The 25676-nt window shown below is 46.0% G+C and overlaps 1 protein-coding gene across 5 annotated transcripts in view; it reads right to left on the reverse strand.

Annotated features, from left to right (window-relative positions):
- The window catches only part of DOCK7 (dedicator of cytokinesis 7), a 183281-nt gene that overhangs the window by 37250 nt on the left and 120355 nt on the right, over window positions 1–25676 (reverse strand). For 4 of the 5 annotated variants that reach the window (XM_027852759.1, XM_027852758.1, XM_027852760.1 and 1 more), the window contains exons 21-32: window positions 24060–24224; window positions 22755–22924; window positions 17487–17576; window positions 16474–16569; window positions 16087–16227; window positions 15889–16002; window positions 15534–15704; window positions 11479–11618; window positions 6020–6189; window positions 4625–4779; window positions 1808–1990; window positions 1576–1711 (exon numbers count right to left, since the gene is read on the reverse strand). In XM_027852759.1, coding sequence (XP_027708560.1) covers window positions 1576–1711; window positions 1808–1990; window positions 4625–4779; window positions 6020–6189; window positions 11479–11618; window positions 15534–15704; window positions 15889–16002; window positions 16087–16227; window positions 16474–16569; window positions 17487–17576; window positions 22755–22924; window positions 24060–24224 — 1731 coding nt within the window. Of the gene's footprint in view, window positions 1–1575; window positions 1712–1807; window positions 1991–4624; window positions 4780–6019; window positions 6190–11478; window positions 11619–15533; window positions 15705–15888; window positions 16003–16086; window positions 16228–16473; window positions 16570–17486; window positions 17577–18784; window positions 18878–22754; window positions 22925–24059; window positions 24225–25676 lie in introns of all 5 variants that reach the window. The other variant, XM_027852763.1, reaches the window with a different exon arrangement.

Genomic DNA, 25676 nt, shown 5'->3' on the forward strand with positions numbered 1-25676 from the left:
AAGAATTCAAAAGACTGTATCAAAGATCTATGGGGAAAAATGCTGAAAGAGCCAAATCCAGCAGAAACATGCACAAAGAAAAGTCCTGCAAGTTGCCATATTAAGAAAAAAAGCCAGCCAAAGAAATACACATGCACATGCCGATCAATCTAATTAGTGAGCATTTATGAAGACCTACTACGTGCCTACTTCTGTGGAAGGCGCTGGGAATTCAAGACAAAAAGTGAGAGTCTTCTCTCCAGAGACAAGGAGGGCACATAGATGGGTATTACACACACGCCTGTATCACATACGATATAAATGCAGGGTAAGGGGAGGGGGCAAGCCGGATGGGTCAGAAAGGGCCCCACCTAGCAGGCGCTGGAGCTAAATCTGGTGAGAATGAGGGCTTCTGGGAGGTGGCGGTGAGGGAGAAGTGTCTACCACACCTGAGGCACGCAGGTGGGGGATGAAATGCTGGGTATGAGCGGAAGCAAGAAGGGCGCATTAGCAGGACGGACTGGAGCACAGAGGGCATGAGACACACGGCAACAAAAGGGGGTGACACCAGGACTGTGGACCCCAGAGGCAGCGGGGAGCCGTGGAGCCTGCCGGGGGAGGCGGGGCTGCGGGTCTTAGCAACCATCCTTCCTTTCTGTAATCTGCTGGACTCATCTCGTTACATGAATAGTCTCCTACCTTCACTGTCAGCAATACTTATCAAAAAAATGACAATAACCCTGAATTTCTATAGAGGGAGTCTCTCCATTGGGCAGCTAGGTGGCACCACAGTGCACAGAGCACAGGATCTGGAGTCATCTCCTTGAGTTCAAATCCTGTCTCAGACATTTCCTAGTTGTGTGACCCTGGGCAAGTCACCTTACCCTGTTTGCCTCAGTTTCCTCATCTGTCAAATGAGCTGGAGAAGGAAATGGCAAACCACTTGATACTTGGCAGTGTCTCTGCCAAGAAAATCCTAAATGGGGTCACGAAGAGTTGGACACGAATGAAATTACTAATAACACCTTACGCCTACTACTGCCCTCACACAGACACTGCCTGGGGGAGTCCTTTCCTATCTGGGATGGCCACGTACAGAGAAGGCCCTGCACCCCAGGGAGCCAACTTCCTCCTCTGCCCCTACCCTTGACCACGGGGAGCTCACATGGCTACAGAAAGACAGGAACCATCGACTCTACGCCTTCCAGGGAGATGGAGGACCCGACAAGGCGCTCGTAGGGCGCCAGTACCGTCCATCTGTCCTGAAGGCCAATTTTGTTGTTTCCCCCAGAGTCTGAGCCTTTTTTCTGCCTTGCTTTCTTCCACTTTATCCGCAGCACTCAGCACCGTGCTTGGCACACAGTCGGCATGTAATATATGCTTTTTGCATTCATCCGTAACAGCCACACATGCATACTAACAGCTGTGTGTTTGCAAATCTAAATTTTCCTTTGCTTCAATCCAGGGCTCCTATCTAAACTACGGTGGAAACACGGATATTCAAGAGAGCCGCTCTGCGGACGATGTCGGTGCAGACGCTCGCCTAACGAAGGGCACAGACCCTCCGCGGCAGGCGGCGCCGGCTGGACTACCTACCGAGCTGCCCTCGGCTTCGACGCACCATTTCTTGTCTGGCTCCAATGCTTCCGAGGATGGCCTCTTCTAGCTTGGCTCTCATGTCTTTTGACTTCTTAAATGTCAGACTATTCATCCTTTCAAAGACTTTCTTCCCCTAAAATGGAAGCACAACGCAGCGGGGATATGCAGGAGGAAGAAGCTCCTCGTGCTCCTCGCACCATCCGCCCAGAGCAGCCCACTCCCCACCTACCTTGTACTCGAAGCAGGACACACACAGGTAGAGCAGATCGAGCAGTCTGTTGAGCTGCAGGACCGAGAGGTCCGTGAACCACTTCTGCAGGACGGTCTCATCCGCGTGCTTGAGGACCCACAGCAGGCAGATCAGAAGGCTCCTGCTCGATTCTGCGGAAAACACGGAGTGCTGCCGGCCCGTCTGAAAGCAAGGAGAGAGGCAAGGACCGTGACGCTGGCGCAGCTCGTGGTCATCTTCTCCCAAACTAAGTTCTGATGAGTGAAGTGCATTAATGCCAATACATCCAGGTCCCGGATTCCATCAGCGCGGAAACTTCTGGGTGGGACCTTCCTCTACCAGCCACAGATGGAGACCTATCTAAACTTATACACTTGGAGAGCTGCCTGACACCCTCGGAGCATCACCACCCCACAGACCTGGAGTCAGAAACTGAAAATACAAAATGGCGGTGGGAGGTTTAGGGACCTCCCCAGGATCACACAGCTGGTATCAGAGGCACTGTGCGAAGCCAGGTCTTATGGACACCAAGACCAGCACTCTATCGCCTATGCCCCAAGCTACTATGTATGATGAACTTCGAAAAATCATATGATTTAGATAACATTTACTTAGACGGTCCCATAGAAATGTAATACATAAGTCTTTCAAGGGGGCTTGGGCCCGTGGATTTCATGTCCCTGAAGAGGGCCACATAAGGAAGAAACAATTTGGATTTGCAATATGTGTTTCAGAATGTAAGCATTTTGGGTTACAGCCTTGTTTTCTTTCTTTAAGGCACTTTGCAATGACTTTCATAATAGCTGAAAAGTAAATGAAAAAAAGTGAACAAATATCTAATAAACATAACATAACATCCAGAAGCAAAAGAGAATGGAATAAAGGCAAAGGAGTAGCCCCTCCCCCCCAAAAAGGGGCAGCTAGGAGGCGCAGTGGATAGAGCACCAGCCCTGGAGTCAGGAGGACTTGAGTTCAAATCTGGCCTCAGACACTTGACACTTACTAGTGGTGTGACCCTGGGCAAGTCACTTAACCCTGACTGCCTCACCAAAAACAAACAAAACAAAAAAACAAAAAACAAAAGGAGAAGCCCCAATTCCTACGGGCCATGGGCCCTAACTCAGCCACTTCTCTCATCACAGCCTTCGGCTTGTACTCAACTTTCAGTCAGTTTGGAACATCCAAATCTACCCTTGCCTTCAGGTTAAACCGCACCTTCGTCGAAGGCGAGGCCCTACTGCCTTCTACACTCAAGGACGCAATGCAGGCATGATCTCTCAAAGCTGTTTTCACACTCATAAAAGCTGCCTATTCTGCCCCAATCAGAAAGCAGCACTTCACTGAGATCACAGCACCACGTACACGGCCATGTGCACAGCTGACCGGTACTACCAGGGTGTCAGGGGCTGGATCTAATCACCCCCCTCTGAACCCTAAACACCCGTCCTCCCTACAGACTTCTCTGCGCTTGCACTGACGGCTGCCTCCACGGCACTTCTGAAGGGCACCTGGAAAGCTTCCTCTGTGTCTGGGCAAAGCTTTGGGAAACTCTTTATCTCTTTCTCTCCAGTTTTATACGACTTAAGTCGTCAGACACAGGTTTATTTTCATCTTTCTCTGGCTTTTTTCAAAGTATAAAGTGAAAAGTCTCTGATGACTTTCATCTTTTTTATTACAAATGTAATAGAAAAATGAACATTTTAATATACAAAGAACAGAAGAGAGAATTACATGAAGAACCACAAGCTTCTAACCCGTAGTTTTTTCAAAAGAGAGTATGTATTGAACTTAGCATGAGAGCAAACAGAACCTCTCTGCTTGTCTTGCTACCTTCTGAATTTTCTCCAGTGTATTTTTAATGTTTCTTTGAGAATTTTTCTTCCTCGCCCCTGACCCTTTCCCCATTATGAGTGCTAAGTCACACACGAGAGTACTGGGTCTGGATTTTCCTCTGGTCCAGATCCCTCACATCTTGGATCATGGTTATCTGATCACACGCCACATTTTCCCTTTTAGACTTCAGATTTCTTGATGGGAGAGATGGCTTTTCACCTATGCACTGCTGACGCTGGCATAGTGCGCACCAGCGGTTCTTAAACTGTGGGTCGCAGCCCTAGAAGGGGTCATGAAAAATTTGGCAACAGCAAAAGATTTCTGAAAGCGCAACGACCAAAAACGAATCCAAAATCAAGTGTGTGATGAACGTGAGGCGTTTCTGACAGTGCTTGCCTGGGTCGCATCACACAACTTCACTGCAGCTTTGGCTCTGAAAGCCCACTGTGCATGCCTCAGGCCAAGCAACGCCAACAAATGTGGCTGACACGTGAAAAGTCACGAAAAGTGGTCGAGAGTGGAAAGAGTTCAAGAAGCCCTGACTGGGCCAATGACAGGGCAGCTCCCTAACAAATTTTAGTTTTAGTAAATACTACTGTATTTTCTCTAAAGGGAAAAATGGTTTAAAAATCTGCTTTAGCCCTCTTTTTAAGAGTAGGGGAAAACACTGCCTGGAGTGAACAGACTGTTTTTTAAACATAAAAAAGTTATTTCTTTATATAACTGAAAGGATATCTGTCACACTTCCCTGACTCAGACCAAAAAAAAAAAAAATATCAAAGCTGATAAAGAATAGGCCCTAAATAAGTATTTTTAGCTAACAAATAACTGAAAACACGCCCGTACAGTATCAAATCCCAGGTCTCAATCTTCTAACTCTGGGGCCCGACATAAAACATTTCCCAGGGTCGCTGGACCGACTGCCCACCCGAGCAGGGGCTGCCCTGTATTTCCACAAGAGAAGCTTTGATTCTGCTTTTGTACCGAAGAAGTGAGCAGAAAGCTGCTGGGCCTCACAAGCTGCGGGACCGGCGCGCCGGCGATCGCCATGGCCACCGTCTGGCTTATCATATTTCCGCCCTCACTTTCATAATCCTCCACTGCCACACAGCTCGGCCGTCCCCGCTGATTATGAGTCTCTGGAGAGAGTCCAAAAGAAACAAATATCACACGGGGGTTCTTTACGCCCTTCCCTCCTCCTCCTCCTCCTTGCTTCTGCTACCACTTTAAAGGACGCTCTCAGAAAACTGAGTGTTACAGAACATGGTGGCGTTAATTACTACAGGAGCCCCGTCTGCAAAGCTCAAGTTATTGAGGATAAAAGGAAACCTGCAGGAAGGGGAAAGGAGAGCACTCCTCTTAGGGGAAGGGTGGTGGCGAAACCCCAGTGGGAATTCGGCCCTAAGGCCCCCACTGCTCTCATGTAAATGCAACGGTGTCATCCCAAAACACGACAGCCACAACAACCACTGGCATTTACCCCATGTTTTCGGCTGGCAGAGCCCTGGATACCATCTCCCTTTCCTTCCACAAGTCTCTGAGGGTTTGCTTGGTTTTTGGTCTGGACCAGTGATCTCCTGGGTGTGGGGAGCTCTGGGTGGGCGAACCCCTCCGACAAAGCCACTGTGCCCGGGCTCACGCAGGCAGGGAACTGACCCAGGCCCCCTGACTATGACCCTGGTCCTGGGACAATGCCAAGCCACCTCTCAGGGCTGGGGAGGACAGGCAGGGGAAATCACCGATAAAAGCACACAACGAGGCAGGCACTCTCTATGAGTTGCTGCAAAACAAATGGTTCTGTCTTCAAAGTAGGAATGAGCCTCGCAGAGAGCTGCTCTCTGGGTGCCCTTTAATGCCAGGATGAGAAGCAAAGTCAACCACTTTTACTTGGATATTTTGTTGATCTCGCTGTTAAACACAGAGAGGTTTGCTGACCTGGAACTTTTTTTTCAGGTTTTCTTCGTGTGATGCATATATATGCATTCTGAAGTGCTGGGTACAAAAGGGGATTTTAGATGGGATATTTTAAATTCAATTCCTATTTAAAGAAACTTTTCACTTCTGGAGGGGATTGGGGGAGAGCTCAAGCAAGTCACTGCTTTTACTCTGCCATTTTGGCTCCGCCCCAAAACTTTTCACTTCTAAAGTGAAGACTCTTCATAGCATATGAAAAATAACCTGCTAACTTTCCACTTTGGCAAATGTACTTTTCACAAGGGATTCTTTTAAAATAAGGCCAACATGTACACACCTCTATGACCATCTTAAACTGCAAAGCACAATTTTAAGTAACAGAAAGGTTTAATTTCTGAACAAATTAACTGCTTGCTCTCCCCGGTGGGAACATACACGACATAATGTCTTCGATGTGACAGATACCTGTGAAATCATACAGCTGGGGCACAGTTTCCATGATGATGCCGATCAAAGGTAGATAGAGCATGGCCACCCGGGCCTTTACCTGGGGGTCAGAGTACCGCGGGTCTGAGTCATGGCTGGACAGTAAGTTGTGTACCATGTTGATGACTTTCTTATGCAATCCAAACAAACTATAAAAGAAAGGGAGGTCACAGAGATTAGCAGACAGACATCTGGAAAACAAACAATACTTTGTAACAGAAGCACTATTAAGAAGCCCAGAAGCAAACCGTTTTTTCCTCTAGCTAACATTACACACACACACACACACACACACACGTACGTATATATATATATATATTCATACTCACTCTTATAAAGCATTTCTAATACAGAATGAAAATGGGCCCATTTACCAAAAAAACCAGAAGAAAAACTGTAATGAGGGCATTTAGCTCCGAGTTATTTACCCTGGGTGCTCATGACAAGGACTGAGAGAACACCCAGGATTGCCCACGGGCCGTGATCCTAAGAAGGGGAAAGCGAGCTTCACAGACGTCTCTACCCCGCAGCCTTCGTCACGTTAACCTAGAATGGCTCCATCGGCCTTAACCTGGGCAGCAAGGCCCAGCCCTGACAACAGAGGCTGGCACAGCCAGAGGCTGGCACAGCCATAGCCCAGCCCAGGCTGGGCTCCACGGGCCCCTGCGTCACCGCGGCTCCTGCTGGAGCTGCGGTTCCCAGGCCCCTCGCCAAGCCACAGCCCAGACCCCCACTCCGGTGCCAACAAGAAGCACTTCACTTCTTGTCTGGGCCTGCAGGGGCCCAAGGCTGAAAGGATCAGTGTGGGTGGGAAAGGGGACAGCAGGTCCAACCCCAAGTCCACGTCCACGTCCAGGCTGCACATCACCACCACTGGGCCTTAGGGCAATCTCTCTTTGTTTTTTAAAATCATATTTAATCACTTAAAAAAAAAACAACTGAGTTCCAAAATCTCTCCCTCCCGCCCACCCCTTTCCTCTCCTTGAGATGGCAAGCACTTTGACTTTGATTATACATGTGCCGTCACGCCAAAATACATTACCATACACTGCAAAAGAAAACACACACAAAAAAACCCCCAAGAAAAATAAAGTTAAAAAAAAAGCCACGCTTCAGGTTGCGTCCAGAGTTGGACAGACCTTCGCCATGGGTCGTCTGGCATCGCCTTGGACCATGGCCTTGATCACAATAGCCAAGTCTTCCACATTGACCTTCCTTATACTACTGCTGTTACTGTGTGCCATGTTCTCCTGGTCCGTCCACTTCACTTTGTATCCACTCATATAAGTCTTCTGAAGTTTTCTCAGAAACCATCCTGCTCATCGTTTTTTAAAAATTAAGCATTAATTTACTGACACTGAAACTCTTAGATGGCAATGTGCCATATATGGTATATGAGTTACCTTTTTTCACTTAATTTTTATTTTATTTTCTCCCAATTTCATGTAAACAAAATGTTTAACATTCATTTTTAAATTGTGAGTACCATATTCTCTCCCTGTCTCTCCCCCTCCCCCTTCCTTGTGAAGACAAGCCATCTGATATAGAATCCACAAGCAAAAGGTTTCCATATTAGCCACGTCACAGAAGAAAAATTGACCAAAAACCCCCCAAAACAGCAACAGCAAACAGACAAGAATAATAAAGCAAATAGAGTGCGCTTCAATCTGCAATCAGACTCCATCAGTTCCTTTTCCATCATAAGTCCTTTGAAATTGTCTTAGATCACTGTACTGCTCAGAAAAGATAAGTCAGTCACAGCTGACCATCATATAGTATTGTTGCCACCGTATACAATCTTCTCTTTAGTTCTGCTCATTTCACTTTGCATCAGTTCATGTATGTCTTCCCAGGTTTTTCTGAAGTCTGCCTGCTTATCATTTCTTATAGCGCAATAGCATTCCATTATAATCACATACCACAACTCGTTCAGTCATTCCCCAGTTGATGGGCATCCTCTCAATTTCAAAATTTTTGCCACCACAAAAATAGCTGCTATAAATAGTTTTGTACAAATGGTTTCTTCTCTCTTTTTTATGGATGTCCTTGGGATACATACCTAGTAGTGCTATTTCTGGATCAAAGGGTATGCAGAGTTTGATAGCTTTTTGGGCATAGTTCCAAATTTTTCTCCAGAATGGTTGGATCAGTTCACAACTCCACCAACAGTGCATTAGTGTCCTTATTTTTCCATATCTCTTCCAACATTTATCATTTTCCTTTTCTGTCATGTTAGCCAGTCTCACAGATGTGAGGCAGTATATCAGAGTTGTTTTAATTTACATTTTTCTAATCAGTGGTGATTTAGAACATTTTTTCATGTGACTATTCACAGCTTTGATCTCTTCTTCTGAAAAATGCCAATTTATATCCTCTGACCATTTATCAACTAAGAAATGGTTCTTATTTTTATAAATTTGGCCAAGTGTTCTATATATTTGAGAAAAGAGACCTTTAGCAGAAAAACCTGTTGCAAATTTTAAAAAACCAACTTTCTGTTTTCCTTCGAATTTTGGCTGCATTACTTTTTGTCTGTGCAAAAACTTCTTAATTTCATGTAATCAAAATTCTCTCTTTTGCTTCTTCTAACTTCCTCTCTTATCTGGTCATAAATGCTCCCCTTATCCATAGATTAGATAGGTACATTTTTTCACGTTCCCGTAATTTACTTATGATATCACCCTTTATGTCAAAATCACTTAACCATTTTAACCTTATGGTTAAAATATATATGGTATATGGTTTGAGATGTTAGTCTGTGCTTAGTTTCTGCCAAACTGCTTTCCAGTTTTCCCAGCAATTTTTTGTCAAGTGTTGAATTCTTACCCCAAAAGTCTGGATCTATGGATTCATCAACCACTAGATTATTTTGGTCATTTACTATCGTGTATTGTGTATTAACCTATTCTAATGATCTACCTCTCTATTTCTTAGCCAGTACCGGATTGTTTTGAGGATTACCACACTGTAATATAGTTTGAAATCAGTCACCTTCCTTCACATTTTTTTCATTGATTCTGTTAATATTCTTGACCTTTCATTCTTCCAGATGAATTTCACTATTTTTTCTAGCTCTATAAAGTAATTCTTTGGTAGTCTGTTATGACTTTGAATGAGTAAATTCACTTAGGTAGAATAGTCATTTTTATCATATTGTCTTGGCCTAACCATGAACAATTAACATTTTTCCACTTGTTCAGATCTGTCTTTGTGTGAAAAGTGTTTTGTAACTGCGTTCATATATCCTTCAGGTTTGTCTTGGCAGGTAAGCTCCAAAGTATTTTACATTGTCTACAGTTATTTTAAATAACATTTCTCTATTGCTTCCTGCTAGGTTTGGTTGGCAGTATGCAGAAATACTGTTGTGACTTTCTTATATATCCTGCAACTCTGATGAAATTGTTTATTGTTCCAACTAGTTTTTTTTGGAAATATGATGTTTAGGCTCTTTCTTTGATCATGGCTTTCAAGTAATTCAATAATTGTTAAATTATCTCTCCTAGATCTATTTTACAGGTCAGGTGTTTTTCCCAAAGAGACACTTCAATTTTCTTCTATCTTTTCATTTTTTTTTTACTCTGTTTCACTGTTTCTTGATGTCTCATGGAGTCATTAGCTTCCACTTGTCCAATTCTAATTTTTAAGGTTTTCTTCAGTGAGCTTCTGTATCTCTTTTTCCATCGGGCCAATTCTGTTTTTTTAAGGTGTTTTTTTTTTTTCTTTAAGTATTTTTTTTGGTGACTCTTTTAGCAATGTATTTTCATAATTTTGTTCCTTTGCTTTCATTTCTTTACCTAATTTTTCCTCCTATCATTCTCATTTTGAAAATAATTTTTTAACTCTTCTAGGAATTCTTGTTGGGCTTGTGTCACATATTTTCCTATTTTTTTTCCTTTGATGCTTTGCTTATAGCTGTTTTGACTCCACTGTCTTCTTCTTATGAGCTCCCTATCACCACAGTGGCTTTTTATGGCCAGGTTCTTTTTTTTGTCTGTTTGTTTGTTTGTTATTTGATCATTTTCCGACCCTATTTCTTGATGTGGAACTTTATGATAGTGTTGGGCTCTGTTCCCAACATGGGGGGTGAGGGGCATTCTTTCAAGCTTCAGGCTTTTTGGCACTGCTGTTCTCAGAGCTACTTCTGGGAGTCTGAAGTTTTCAGTGCTTCCAAGGTGGTACGGTCACTGCCTTCTTGGTCTGTACTCTGGTCCTTACCTAGGAAGGTCCCTGATACCTTGGGATTACATTTGATCCTGCTCCTCAGGGCCCCTTCTCCCTTGGGACCAGAAGTGATAATGCCCCTCAGGTTCCCTGCGCTACTCCCTCTCTGCCCTTGAAACGTGGCCCACAAGTGGTAATGGCGATGGAGCTGCCAAACAGCATCTGGTCCGACACCCGGCGCGGGCACAGGAGTCCCCTGATCTCTTTCTCAGCATTTGCCGGGTCTCCTTACCAGCTCTTAGTTGAGAGGTCAGGAAGCTGCTGCGGCTCTGTCTCTCCCACCTGGCCCCCGCTGGGGTTCCATCTGCACGGGCTCCAGGCCAGCCTCCTCCCCCATGTCTGGGATCTCTCCTCCCGACCGCTTACGTTTTCCCGGGCTGGAAGTACGTCTCACTCTGACCTTTGGTTGGTTTGCCGCTCCAGAATTGGAGGGGCACGTTGGCAGAGTTCTGCATCTCTACAGACAGACAGACGAGGGGACCCTCATGCAATAAAGAAGAACCGCTGGTGGCCCCAGTGTGGACTGGGTTTGGGTTCACCCTGAATCCCAGCATCTGCCCCAAGGGCTTCTGCAACACAAGCTGCTGTCCCCATCCACTCCAACATCTGACACCCTACTGGACGAGAGCCCTGGAGCAGCACACACCCGCTTTTTTGAAAGAAACATTTCTTCTTTTTGGCCTGAAAAGAATTCCGACTGGAGCGCCGCATGGAGGGAGGGGTCTGTCTCCCCCACCAGCAGTGCAGGATTAATAGACACTTCACAGTCGACAAAGACATAGACAAAACTTAGGGAGAAAGCTCAGCGCTCTCCAGGCTCCACTCCTGGCTCTACGGACGTTTCCCACGGAGCTCCTCTGCCCCTGGCCTAATCATCCTGGACCCTGGTTGTCTCTCTGGCCCTTTCCTCTGGCTGGCTGGCTCCTCCCAGGGTTCCCTCCATTTGGGGAAAGTGCCCAGGCCGGCCAGGCCACACCCCAATGTGGGGAGCCTCCACTACTCTCCTTCCCTTTAGGTTCCTCTTCTGGGCCATCTTCCCCAGCAGCGCGGGAGCTCCTCGAGGGGAGGGACCTCTCTGCTTCTATTCATATTCTCAGTGCTTAGCCCTGTGCCTGGCACACAGCAGCAGAACCAGAATTCAAACTCAGCTCCAGACTACAAAGAGACAGGAATGACACTTCCTTGGCCCCGTGCCGGGCAAAGACTGCCTTACTCACCCATCTGCATCAGGGTCTAAGATGATGGCCAGCTCAGTCAACACGAGTCCCGCCAGGTAATGCTGCTGGCGGAAGGGCAGGGACAGCTCGAACATGTTTGCTGTCTTCTGGTCTTGGACGTTTGTGGAAAATCCAGAGCTCTGCGGAAAAACCCAAAGAGGCGGCATAAGAACGGCAATGACACAGAAGCAGGGCCCTCACCTGCAGGGGAGAGGAGAACCCTTCCTTTGCTCTCCAAGGGGAATAACAGTATTCTTCAAGTTTTTTTTTTTATTCCTGGTGAGAACATTTTTCACTTTTAAAAAAACTCTTAGGGGCAGCGAGGTCGTGCAGTGGAGAGAGCACTGGCTCTGGAATCAGGAGGACCTGAGTTCAAATCCAGTCTCAGACCTCACACTTCATACTTACTAGCTGTGTGACCCTGGGCAAGTCACTTAACCCCAACTGCCTCACCAAAAACAAAAACAAAAAAACCCCCAACTCTTTTAAGAGCAATAATGCACACATAAAAGGATACACAGAAATATGCTCAAAAATACACACACAAAAAGCAAACAAACAGCAAAACACTTTTCCTCCCAGATTCGCTTATTGATTTTCCTCAGAGTGCAAAAGAAACACTTGTAAACATCGAGATCATTTCCTGAAAAATCATGAACTGTTTAAAGAGAACTTCACAAACTAAAAAACCTGCTCATTTCCTGGTCCCTTCAAAGAGTGGCAGGGAGAGATCAAGAAATCTCACGATTACATTTGTTTGGCAAATAGATGTATTCAAGAAGTTTTAATTGATCTCATTTGCAAAATTTTTTCATTTCTAATAAACATGTCATTGCTCCTGATGGCGAAACCCACAAATAACCAATGATTGGGTTTTTACATCATTTATAGAAAACTGTCATCATGAATTTACTATCTTCAACAAGTAGACATTCTTAATTAAAATTAAAATTTAGTTTGCATTCTAGTGACCCTTGAAATGAAGATTTGCAAGGGAGTTTACGTGAAAGTTTAATTTTAGTCAATAAAACATTACATAGAATAGTAATATAATAATGTTAACTTTTATTTAAGTGAGGACATAGAAATTTATGATGATTCTCCAAGCTTTTTTCTTTTTAATACTGCTCAGTTATGTGTGTTAATTAACTATGGGTTGCTTCTTTTAAGAATTAAAAAAACTATAATAGCTCATACCTACATATATAAAATCTAAATAGCTGAGCTAATTAAACTAAGATTATTAGTCCTTCTCCATTCCCTAAGCAGCTATCATCTCTTCTGTTTACTTTTGCAAACCTCAACACCGCCTTAGAAGATACTGTGAGAGAAACCATCGCTTGGCTACAAAGTAGACATATACCCACTAGCAAAATGAGTTAAAAAAGAAGTCATTTCACTAAACAATTCAAAGAAGTATACACGAAAGTGAGCCTCTATCGAGGCCGTGGTCTACAATGTGGGAATGCTATGCAAAGCCAAGCCAACACAGTTTTTTCTTTTTAAGAAAATCCACAATTATATTTCCTTTCTCTTCCACTCCCTCCCAATTGTGGAAAAAAGTCCTTGTCACAAATATTCACAGCTAAGCAAAACAAACTCTCACACTGACCATGTCCATAAATGTACCCACATACATTTTTAAAGTGCCTACTGTGTGCAAGGAACTCTGAGGTGCTGATGACACAACGACGAAGTTTAAGAACACCAGTCCCTTCCTTCAAGAAGCTTCCATTTGACTGGGAAGCCTCAGCATGTAACCAGACGAGCATATCCTGGATAACTGGGGGGGGGGGAGAGTGAGCACTGACCTCCGGGGCAAGGGTGGTACAATGGTCAGGGAGGGCTTCACGGGGGCAGTGCCATAGCAGAGATAGGAGACAGAATGCAAACAAGAGGCCAGTCTGGCGTGACCCTCGTGTGCAATCAGCCTGTCAGGGAAGGATTTGTTTTTTTAACTCTGAGGGCAGAGTACACCAGTAGAGCCTTTTGAGTAGGGGCGTGACACGGCCAAATCTGTGCTTTAAAGAGATTACTCTGGCAGGTGGATGGAGGAGGCCCTGGCAACTTTCTGGATGTTGGGTGACTGAGTCTGCACAATAGAGAAATGAACACCAGGTAGTAACCCCGCTAGAAATAAGAAAGTTCAGAAGAGGGCCAGGTTTGGCTGGGGAAGACGCCGAGTTCTATCGTGGACGTGCTGAGTGTGGGATGCCTGGGGAACAGCATCCAGCTGGAAGAGCTGATGCAGGAAACGGGTGAGTGGGAGCTCAGAAAGGAAAGGAGGGGTCAGTACCCAGATCCAGGAGGTGCCTGCATAGAGATGGTGACCGAATCCATAGTCACTGCTGAGGTGATCAAGAGAAGCTGAACTGGGCGAGAGGAGGGCTCAAGCAGAGAGGTCTGAGGCACACCATGGACCTTGTCCCAGTGTGGACTCTCAGTAAATGCAACATCATTATGTAAAACAGTTCTAAACAAAACACCCAACTCAAGATTTCCAGGGTGCATACATCTGAAATTCTGATTTCGGGAATGCTAAAACTCTTTCAGAAGCAACCCAAGGTCCACCAACATTTAGAAGTTAATGTGCCTGGACTAGTATTTCCTTCTTGGTGACAAGCAGGACTTTTTCTTTCCATTCCCTTCTCCTTTTTGCTTTCTCTGGCCCTGACATTTTCTTTGTTTTTTCAGGACTCTTCCTGAACCAGCCCAGTTTTGTTCCTCATTGCCTCTCAACTGGCCTGTCCCAGCAGGCTCCTGCCAAAGTCACCTTTCTAAAGGATACCATTTCACTCACCACTCACTAAGGTCCAAGGGAACCCTACGGCCTCCATGATTAAATATATAAGGAGCCCTATCTGACATTTGACCTTTTTCACAACCTTGTTCTAACTTTCCTTTCCTGTCTTCTTAGATTCTACTCACTCCTTCACGTGCTTTTCCATCCAGGCCACCGGGGTCTTTCGGTCCTTCTGCGACACCCCCTCCCTCGGCCCCAGGCTCTTCCTGGAATGGCCTTTGTCCTCCTCCCTACTCTTAGAGCCCTGAGCTTCCTGCAAAGTTCAGATCAAGTGTGAGCTCCCACACAAGACCAGTCTCGATCACCCAAGAGGCTGATGCGTCCTCTGCAACTAAACATGTATGTGTGCAAACATGTGTGGGGATGTGTCTGTGTGAGCGTGTATTCCCAACAGGCAGACGGGCACAACAGCCTGGAGAGTGGCACTACCCCACCCCCACCCCCAGATCGGCAGTCTTGCTTTCAGCATTTGCCTTACAGTCATTCTCTGGTAAAGCGGGTCCTGGGGACGAGGGGACAGCCTTCACCCCAGGCAGGCAGGCCAATCTAGCTAAAGCAGCAGGGCCCTCTGAGGGAGAGCAGGTGGCAAAATGGGCCAGCCGAGTCAGACCACTATTTCCCCCTTGGTTCCTTGGCAGTCCCCTCAGATCCTGATGGGGACAGCGCAGGACCCTGAACCGGAGAGCCTCAGCCATCATTCTGGGAAGTGGCCCCCACAGAGATGCTGCCTGGGGACTGCCCCTGCCGAGGCTGCGGCCACAGCTACCAGAGACCCTGGAAAGAAAGCTCCCGTCCCCTTGGCCCTTCCAACGGTTCAACCTGAGAAACTGAGGATCTCATCAGTGGAAATGATGCAGAAGAAGAGGCCTGAGCGCTGCTTTGCTGTTGTACTGGGAGGACCGGGGGACCTTTATTGCTATCTGGCTTGTAGCTGAAACTTTCCCCAGGTGTGGCCTCTCCCATTAGACCATGAGCTCCTTGAGGGCAGGGTCTGCCTGGATTCTCCCAGTGTCTGGGATACGCTAAGCGCTCAATAAATGCTTCATTTGACCATACACAGTATGCCCCATCTACCTTACATGTGCACGCATCGACAGCTTGTGAGCTCAGTATGGGCAGGGCGGCTGGTCTCTCTTGGTACCCTCGGCCCCGGCACACCGCCTGGCGCACAGCAGACAGTTAATAAGGCTCCCTGAGCGAGTCCTGGTGGTCTGCTCCCTTCTCCCTGCAGGAAGCACTCCCCTCCACTTGCCTGAGATGTCGCAGAAGACACAGACGGGGATGGTGAGGCTGGCGGTGTGAGTAAGCTGCAGGGCAGGTTCAGGGTGACATAATGTTCGTGGCTGCAAATGACCCTCAGGAAGTCTAGCCTCAAGGACACCAAGAGACTTGGGTTTGGTAGCGAGTAAAGCTTCGAAGACACCTGGTGGGCCAAAGAGAACCGTGGGATTAGTGGGAGAAGGGCCCAGGGCGACCAGGGACCTGGTCCTGACAGACGAGGAGCCACTCGGGAGCAGGAGGACTGAGCCATCCCACTACCAGCTCCTGACACACCCTGCGTTCTGACGCCCAGCCAGCACTGCGGAGAGGCGCCTGTCACGTCTCACCTGCTTGTAGCAGGCCTTGACAAGGCTGAAGACGAAGCCTCGGTCCATGACGGACAACAGATCGTTGAGGAAGAAGGCCAGGCTCATGTTGAGTCTTTCCACCATTTCTGCGTCCTAGAGAACAGGAGACCGGACACAGAATTAAAGGGATACTCACTGAAAAGCTTGGCCATTCCCCCAGAGTCATACCACCCTCACCTTCTGAAACCGCGAAACCACGTCGCTGGCAATCGTGCTGACGAGAGCGGCGATGTCGTCCATGAAGCGTTCTGGAAAGCGGCTTTTTCTTGGAGCGTCAAGTTTATCCGTAAAATATAAATGGTGTACCATACTTTTCACCTGAAGAGAACGGGAACGGCCAATCACAAATACTTATTATGAACGAGCACAAACGCTGCAAACTCTGGGACCGTTTTCTTTCCCCCGTCTGATTCCAGAAGTAACTGAGAGCGGTTCCCGTTTCCTCGTGACCTGGTAAATAACCACCCAGCCGTCCAGCCCTCTACCCTGGAGGAACGGGGAACCTGAAGACCAGCGGCAAGGAAGAACCCCAAGATCCACGCACGCACGGGGTCGCTTGCTCACCATCAGCTCAAAGAAGAACCAGGCTTGCTGCAGAGCCGCCTCACGGACGCTGCCACTGCAGACGACCCACTGCAAAGCCAGCTCCTCGTGGAAAAGCTGCCCAGGAGGAAATCCAGAGTTAATACAGGCACTACCTCACCAGGCAGAGCTCAGGGGGCAATGCCAACACCGTGACAAAAGATACGAGGAAAACAATGAAAAGAAGCAAAAGAAGGCACATGACCGATCCGGGGGAGGCAGTGATGACGTCCATTAATGAAACGACTATGCAACCATGTAAGACGATGGGGTGCCGGCAGCCGAAAACATTACATGGTATCTGGGAATAAAATGGAATTGTACAAGGCCAGATGGGAAAGGGCCCTTAAATTGTGCCTGCAAATATAAGCCGGAACTAGCAAGGAACAGGTATTAGCTCTTGTCTGTGTTTTCAAATGGATAGTATGGAGTGTTTCTCACCACCTTTGCCGGTACAATTTAAGTGACACCTTTGAAAATCTGGCCTTTATTTTTCATGTTATCAGGAACTTAAATTCATTTTTAAAAAATACAAAATTCCTTCCTCATTCTTATAGCATAATGGATATGCATACAAAGCAATTTGCAAATCAGTGCATATTAATTAATATGAGAAAGGACTAACAAAACTGTGCACAAGGGAAGCAAATTAACGTATCTTACTAAGAGTGATAATTTTTCTAACTCATCTTCCTTTCCCTGGAGATTTAAACACAAAACAGAAGCAGTTACAGAAGCAATATTAAGGGTTGGTACATTTTTGGCAGTGAAATTAAATGACTAAGCTTTAATTCACCACGCTCTGAGGAAAGAGTCAACCCCAGTGGATTCTGTATCATATAAGAGAATCTATGTTCCACAGGTACAGCAGAGCAGCTCCTGAGCAAGGGGAGCCCTCTAGCTGGCATCTCGGTGCCTGAGGCACCGGTGGAAACATTCCTATGGAACCTGACGGCTTTCTCCCCCAAAGATCGATCGTCTCCACTTGAATCTACCTTTTTAGTTGGCAAACGTCCCGTTAATGTTTGTAAGAAACTTGACGTCTCTGTGTGCGAAGACATACGATTACAACTTCGATCCATCGCCTATGGAGTGAAGATGAATGAAGGATGACAGAGCATTAAAATCTGCTGTGGGCGACTTCGCAGCTCAAAGATAATGTACAACTTTAAATACTTGTCAGTAATAGGGTTTAATTTCTGTTGTCAAAACCAGCTTTTTTTTTCTTCCCAGTCTGCTGTCCACCATCCTGAGCTACTTCAAACAGATTGACAACAATGTATAAACGAAAGTTCAAATGCCTTCAATGGATTAAAAAAAGGTTTAAGGAAATGTGGGTATTTTAATGGAACTACATATAGCTATTGCTGCAAAGAATGAAACTTTCATAGGTGTAGTCTGCAAACATGCACATATCCAGTAAGAAAAAAAAAACACCTTTTTTTTTAAAGCAACATACTTCTCAATTGTCACAGAACAAACATTCAAACAACTTTGCCCAATCAACACTAAAAATGCCTGGAGGGTTTTTGTTTGGTTGGTTTTTTGGAGGGCACAGTTAATATTCTACAAATCCTTGCATTAGAAATAGCGTGTGATGTTGGTCATGCCATTTGTAATGACAATTATGAGGTAGCATTTTGGGGGATAAAGTTAATTTTTCTTCCCAGATCAAAGACAGTTGAGATGTATGTTCTATGTCATGCAGAATCTAAAAGCAGCAGGCAACTAGAATTAAGTAAGTGATTTCAACTATTTCAACTAAGTTACTACCAATTTCATCCTTTGCAACACAACACAAATGAAAACATATCTTTACTTTTGGTTCTTAATCTTTCAGGGTTTATCTTTCAGTTTAAATTCAGCTTTAGTTTATCACCATTTTTACTATTCAGTGTTATAGAAATATGACAAGATACTAAATATTTTATGAAAGCGGTAAGGTGATTAGAGACTTTAAATCAAAATGGAGCACTGTGGTTTTGCAGATAGGAGTGAGAACAAGCCCACCAGACAGGTGCTAAGCTAAAGAAGACCCAACCTCCATAAGCAGCATCCACAGAAATGTAGGCAGGAGCGGGGGAGGGGAGCAGTGGAGAGGGGATATCACTGGTACGTTTGGCGGTATTCATGCATGCATGTGATGGGGGAAATGTGCTAATTAAAAAAAAATCATGAACTTCCCAAAATTGAGAAAAGCAAGCCACTGAAACCATAGTATGGACTAAAAAGTAACGTTCTAGAGGGAAATATCAGCAGCCAATAAAGAAACCTCTGATGCTGTAGACACCACCTGTGTTGACTCTGCACTTGGACTGGGGTTGGATCCCCATGGGGCAGCCTTTGGACCACCAGTGTTAACCCAGGAATTGGAGCGGTCTAAGCCCTAAGCATATAATAGAAAGCAGTTGGGAAAGGAAAGAAAGATTACATGTTGCATGCTATAGAGTATTCTTAAAGAAATCCAGTCTTTCAAGAATTAATGTGTTCAATGCCAACATGTCTTTCATTAGTACTGTTAAAGGAACAACATTTTAGGCACTAGTATTTTGGTTCATCCAAGTTATCCGATTACATCCTACTGTATAAGACACTACAGAAAATTATTCAATAGCATCCTGGAATAATATAATGTTCTTAATTTCTATTTATGATAAAAACCAATTGGAGACACCAGAGACTGAAGCTTTATTGTTAAATGGGCACAATCTAAGCAATATAAAGTGGGGGCTCAACAGATATGTGTGGATGAATGGGAGGTGAAGCTGGAAGGATCAAGGGGCATCAAAGTTCCAACAAGGACATGCTAGTTCTTGCTGGGCTAAACATTTGTTTTTTCTGTTCTGAACTTAACAAACATGGCGCCCGTTTCCACCCAGCAAGCAGCCCAGAAGAATACGACTGTGGACACTCTTTTCAAAGCTGTCCTGCTTGTCTGGGTTTCCTTCTATTCTCCTCTGGGTGTTAAGAAATGCTTCCATGAGCCTCTTTGTTACTTTTCTTCCCTTTTAATAAAGTTTTATTCTTTTTTTTTTTTTTGGAAGGCTTTTCATTTTGTTCCATTTCTAAAGAGATGATTAAGAAACGGCCTGCAGAAGGCTCCTCCTTATGTCCTGACTTAGCCTTCTCTTCTCCACTCCTGCCTCTCCTGGGTCTAACTGACTCTAAAGGCCATCAGTCTGTCCTGGAGCCAGGTAGGAGCAGAACTGGGTTCGAAGGCAGGCAAGAACATGAGGAAGAAGCCCAAGCTGGCTCCTTCTCTTCTTCCAGGCCTGTCTCCAGCCTTCCGGCCCAGCTGTTTGTTTGCTCCCTGGCCAAAATGCCGGGTGACATCAGCCAAGAAGATGAACACAAGCCTATGTTTGGAGGGGCATATATAGTACATGTAAAAGCCTACTTCATTTATGTCACTGTATTCCTAATGCCCAGCACAAGGCCTGGCATACAGGAGGCAATTAATAAATGCTTGTTGATTGATTGATGCCACAAAGATGTTGGCTTAGGTTCAAATTTTCTATGGTTTCGATAAAATTCATTGATAATGGACTTTAAAGTCTCCCATTCATATTATATGAATTAATAAAGGAAAATACTTTTGTTCCTTATTAAGGAATTTGAAATATGTAAATCACAGATAATAAGTGATATTCTCGGTGACACAAAAGAACAAAATTTGGCTTTCTTACAATCTCAAAGTTTTGTTTTTTCCTTTCTTAAAAGCATCTGTCTCATTCATCTACCTGTTAAGTGCCCATCATCAAAGCTCTATAAACCATGCTGGACTGGCGGCTGTCAGCCTATCTAAGAAGAAGATAGTGGAGATGTCATTAGAAGATGAGCTTCAATGTCCCCACGGGTAAGGGCTCCCTTTCAGCCCTGACTTCTTGACAGCCCCAACTGACCTGCCTGCCTCGCCTCTTCTCTCTCCAATCCAAATAGGCTTTGCTGTGCTTCTTATCACCCTGGCCCGTGAAGTCCGATGACTCCCCATCACTGGTAGAAGCACACACAAATGGCGGTCTGGAGACCTTCACAACCTCCCTCTCTCAGCCAGCCCAATGGCCCTGTGGGTCCCTGCATCCAACCTTTTATCTCCAGGCTCCACATCTTTGTGGAGCTCCAGCCTAGGCAGGCCTGGCTCTTCATCCCAACGTCCTAGAGTTCCTCACTGCCTATAAGCTCAGGCAAAGACCACCTGCTCCCTGAGACCCTCCCTGACCCTGACAGTAGCACCCTGAGGCGGGCTGCCTCCGCCACCTTGCACACATTTTGGTTCTTTCATTTTACAGACATAGATCCCAAAATAGCATTCAAGCTCCTCAAGGGCAGGAACATTTCCCTTTTGTCTTTGTAGCTCTAGCAGCCAGCACAGTGCTGGGCACATTTTAGGACATAAGAAATGTTTTTTGATCCTTTTAGAAAAGGTCCATGTTACCACGGCCTACATTCCCATCTTGGTTGGCCACTTTGGAGAAGTGTAGACACTTGCAGAGTGACTCCAACCAATGCTGTATCACAATCACTTTGTTAAATATTCTACAGCCACAAGGCATCACAAAGTGGCAACACCCTCAGTGACATCATCCACTTACGACACTGGTTTCTGAAATAGCAATGACACCATGATGCCATTTCACTTAGGCTAAACCAACAACAGATATCCAGCAGGGAATGTCCATGCCTAACATACTTAGTCCTAAAATATCACTTGAATTAAGGATGAAATCATTCTGAAATATTTACTATTTCTTGTCCTAACACCTTTCGATCCTTGGCAAGACAAATCTTGGGCAAATAACACTCCATGATACCTCAATGGTAATCTGATGGAAGCTTCACAGAAATTCAGAGCATTGTTCTGAGAATACGCTGCCCTGGGCTTGATGGCATGAAAAATCCTCTGGATCCAGCGGTCAGACTCACTTACTGAGAGAATCCCACTTTCAAATTTAGAAATGAAATTAAGTCCTCGACTCAGCCTGCCCCTGGAATAGCTTCCTAAGGGTCAGGCTTTTCGCCATACTGTGTGCGCAAAAACTACTTTGGGCACACATGCGTGGTCTCTCAAGCACTCAAGCACGTGCAGCACACTGGTGCATAAAATGTGCTCGCCCCTGCCTCAGGCCCCTCAAAAAAAGGTCACGACTGCCTAAGGAGATATCTAAATGTATCTTTATATTCTTGGAGTCCTATTTTAATGTTTTTTTAATAGTTTAGAAATCATTAGGTTAAACAATTTGCCTTGCATTTCTGATTAAAAAATCACAGGTGAGTTCAAAAAGGAGCGGTGTGCACCAAGACGTCATGAAGGCTGACCAGGGAAGGCATCGCTGTTGCGATGTCCAGATGCTCAGCTGCGTCGAGTCAGGTCTGTGACCGAGGTCCAGCACGGCAGCTCCCAAGGTTCTCTAGCCACACAAGCCCAGGGCCTGATAAACACCAGTCTCATCAGCCAGCAAAAACAAGCCACGAGTGGGCTCCTCCTACCTATTAAATCCTTCTAATGGGATCTGTGAGAGGCAGCAGCGGTCCAGGGTCAGTCCCACCTCTGACACATGGGGCAGAGGCCCAGGCAATGCTCTAAGCCCTAATGTGCAGAGCAGGGGCCTATCAAACTCCCTATAATGATACCATTCCCTAGAGCAAGGCAATCATGTCACTCCCCCCAGCAAAGGTTACACAAGAGACAAAAAAGCCCAGAAAACAGGCCTGGATGTGGGACAAGAGCCCACCTCACTTCAATGCAATCCAACAAACATTTATTAACCAAAATCAGTTTATAATGGGTCACCAGGCACAGGGTGGGGGGGGGCCCACAAGGGTGCCTTTGTCTCAGGCTCTGGAGGGCCACAACCTCTGAGGCGCTGGTGTGGACGCAGGAAGAGTGAGAGGGGCATGTCTCTGACGGCTTTTAGATTGGAAATGAGAGATCTGTCCAACACAAAAGACTGCTCGGGACGTGCTGATTTTTGCTTCAGTGTTCCTGGCCCAGCCAATCAGGATTGGCAGACAGACTGGGTTCTCTAGAATCTATGTTTTCTACAAAGTACACGAGGTAGTTCAGGATAACAGGAATATTTACCAGTATCATAAAGAAACTCGATTATCTACTCAGAGAACAATACCTACACAGAATTCTCTGCTATTTGCAACTCCAAAGAACCTCAGAAATAAGACTCCAAACAGCTGGACATTTTCCCTTCACACTATTTATAAAACGCAAACAAAGTTCATGGAAACACGTGACACGCACGTCAGCTTACCTTGCTTCCAATGATTGACCGTACTTCATCGTCCGGAGATGTCGGAGTCCCGGATATATCCGGGTTACTGTTACTGAGGCTCCGGGAGCGATTTAAGTGAAGGCTGGCAGGTCTCACGGCAGATCGAGCCATCGTAGCATAGTGCACGGACCCTCCCAAACCCCCGGGTCCTTCAGGGGTTCGTGAAATAGCACACAATCACACAAACAGAAATCCATCAGAAAAGGCTTAAGACCCTGAATGAGCCTGATTATATGTTTAGCCCTTCCCTCAAATTCCAGCATGAAGATGAGTGACCTCTGCATCTAAAGGAGAACCGCTAGATGCAGAGAAGGATAACACAGATCATCAGCACTGGAGACCAGATGGTCCCTGGATAAAGAGACTTCAATCTCAGCCGCATCAGCAGAGGCCTCCACCGACCTCCCCCAGCCACAAGCGCCCATGGCCGCCCGGTTATAACCACAGGCTCTTGGCCAATGGATGGGAGGAGCACCTTCCCACCTCCAGCCCCTCTCATCACCCACCAGGGAATCCCCCCTTCTGCCACTCATGCTTTTTATCTGCACAACCAGCCAAGGAGACGTCTCCTCCAAGACTTGCTGCAAAGAATTCTTCCTATTTTTTCCCCAGTTAGATTTCAAGGAAAATTAAAAGGCTTCCAAAGGCCCTTCTCCCTCGTTAAAAATTGGACCCAAGAAGATCTTTTGGGCTGAACAGACTAAAGTTTGCTGACTTGAGGACTACCGATATGTAGCATGTATCCAACATTATCGGCACCTGGAAAGAGTCAATCATTCCAGGCACTGGCAGCGAATCACAGATCACTGGGTAAAAATCCAGGAACACACCGAGAGGACAAATGGCATATGCCTTAATTAGGGGGAGAAGGGCAGAAGTGGCCCGAACTTGGGGCTCGACTCTCATATTGTAGGCAGTCCCTCAAGGGCTGTTCTGGGTGGCTGTCTCTGACTTGCAGGAGATCACACCACCACAGACAACAACCAAACCTTTTTTTTCCTTACAAATATAAGTATCTTCAGTGAAAGGCAAACAAAAAATTCAAACAGTCTCATGAGAACCGAGTAAGCAAATGTGCCTCTCCAATCTAGGATTGGGTTGTATTTAGCCTTGCTTGCCAAGAGGGAGACCAGAATCCCAGAGGACGAGTCCTGGCACGGCTAGCAAGCCACACTGCTCACTGTCCACCCTCCTAGACCGTCATGCAGGCATCCCACCCGCCCAAGGAGAACAGCAGCAAATCACACCAGCTCAGCCCGCTGCTAGCGTCAAAGAACCAAGTACCTGGTGATGGCGAGTTGGGATAGGTATTGGGCAGGCGAAAAACATAATAAATGTACGACGTCAGAAGGCTGTTTCGGCCGTGTTGGTCCTGATTCCCTTCCAAGTTTTTGTGCAGTCGATTGACAATGGAAGCCATGGCTTCGAAAGACGCCTGTCCAAGGTTCACTTGAGAAGGCAAGGAGGAAAGCTTCGTGTTATTTGGGCAGAACCTCCACCCTCTCTGCCTCTAGAAGGGTGGGGGTGCCAGAGAGGAAATCCTGATGTCAAAGGCAATGACAGGTATGAGCTTTTTCTAAGTCAGCTGTCCTGACTTGTTCATCAAAATACGCTGCCCCAATGGGCATGTGCAGTCCAGTCACCGAGCCTACATTAAGCACCTACTGTGTGCCAGGCACAGGGTTAAGCACTGGGGATACAAGAAGAGGCAAAAAGCCAATCCCTGCCCTCCAGGAGCTCACAATCAATAGGTTTCCATGCTCACAGGTACCAGAGGCATCCTTCCTGGGTCTCTGAACACAGAGCATCTGTTTCATGTAAAAGAGAATACTGAAAAGACTAAAGTCTCAGAACTCACTGCAAGGAAAAATTAACTGTTTTTCAAAATTATGCCTATTTCAACTCATAATAAAACAGTCACAGAATCTCAGAACTGGAAAGAATCTCAAAAGCCAATGAGTTCAACTGAAACCTGAACAAGGACCTCCTTCAACAACAACAGTTGGCATTCACATAGTGTTTTAAGGTTGGTAAAGCACTTTACATCTGTTACCTGAAGTACATGGGGCTATTAACTGCCTCTTACACATGAGGAAACTGAGGCAGACAGAGGTTAAGTGACTTACCCAAGGTCATCCAACCAGGAAGTACCTGAGAAGATTTGAACTCAGGGCTTCACAATTCCAAATCTGGTGTTCTAGCCACTGCACTACTCCGCGGTCTTTACAATATGCCCAAGTCTCCTTAATCCTTAAAAAATGTTCACCAGGTCCTACCAATCCCTCTAAACCTCTCCTCTCTTTCTCAGCCAAACCGGAGAAGGCCCTCCCTCATCCTCCACTCCCTTTCCTCCCATTCACTCCTCCACCCTCTGCAATCGGGCTTCTAACCTCATCACCTGGCTGAAATTGCTCTCTCAAAGGTACCGGACCATCTCTAAATTGCCAAACCCAATTGTCCTTTCTCATTCCTTATTCATATCCTCATGCCTAGAAGCCTCCTGGTCTTCCCTCTGAGAATACCTCCAGTTTCTCTCCTATAGACTTCATTTCTCCATAGATGCTTGCACGTTATCTCCCCCATTGGACTGTTGTCTGTTTGTCCTTCATTCTTGAAGAGGATCAAAAGAACATCGCTATGTCGGGGTGAAGGTACAGTGAGTGTGTCTGACGGTGGCCGCTCAGGCCAACGTGAGCTCGGAAAGCTCTCCCACAGGTCGGGAGTGGATAATAATAATCCACATGAACGCCCAGAGTGGAGAGGTCTCTAAATTTGTGCATCTCATATTTCTTTTGAGCTACTGCAATTCTGTTTCACTCATCAAACAGCGCCTTCTCTGATGAGGACACACCACGCTGGGCAGTCCTGTGCCGGTGCCTCCCCCATCTCACAATCGATTCC

This window comes from Vombatus ursinus, unplaced genomic scaffold, assembly GCF_900497805.2.
Source record: "Vombatus ursinus unplaced genomic scaffold, bare-nosed wombat genome assembly UNPS02009824.1, whole genome shotgun sequence".
In the NCBI taxonomy this organism is placed as follows: Eukaryota; Metazoa; Chordata; class Mammalia; order Diprotodontia; family Vombatidae; genus Vombatus; species Vombatus ursinus.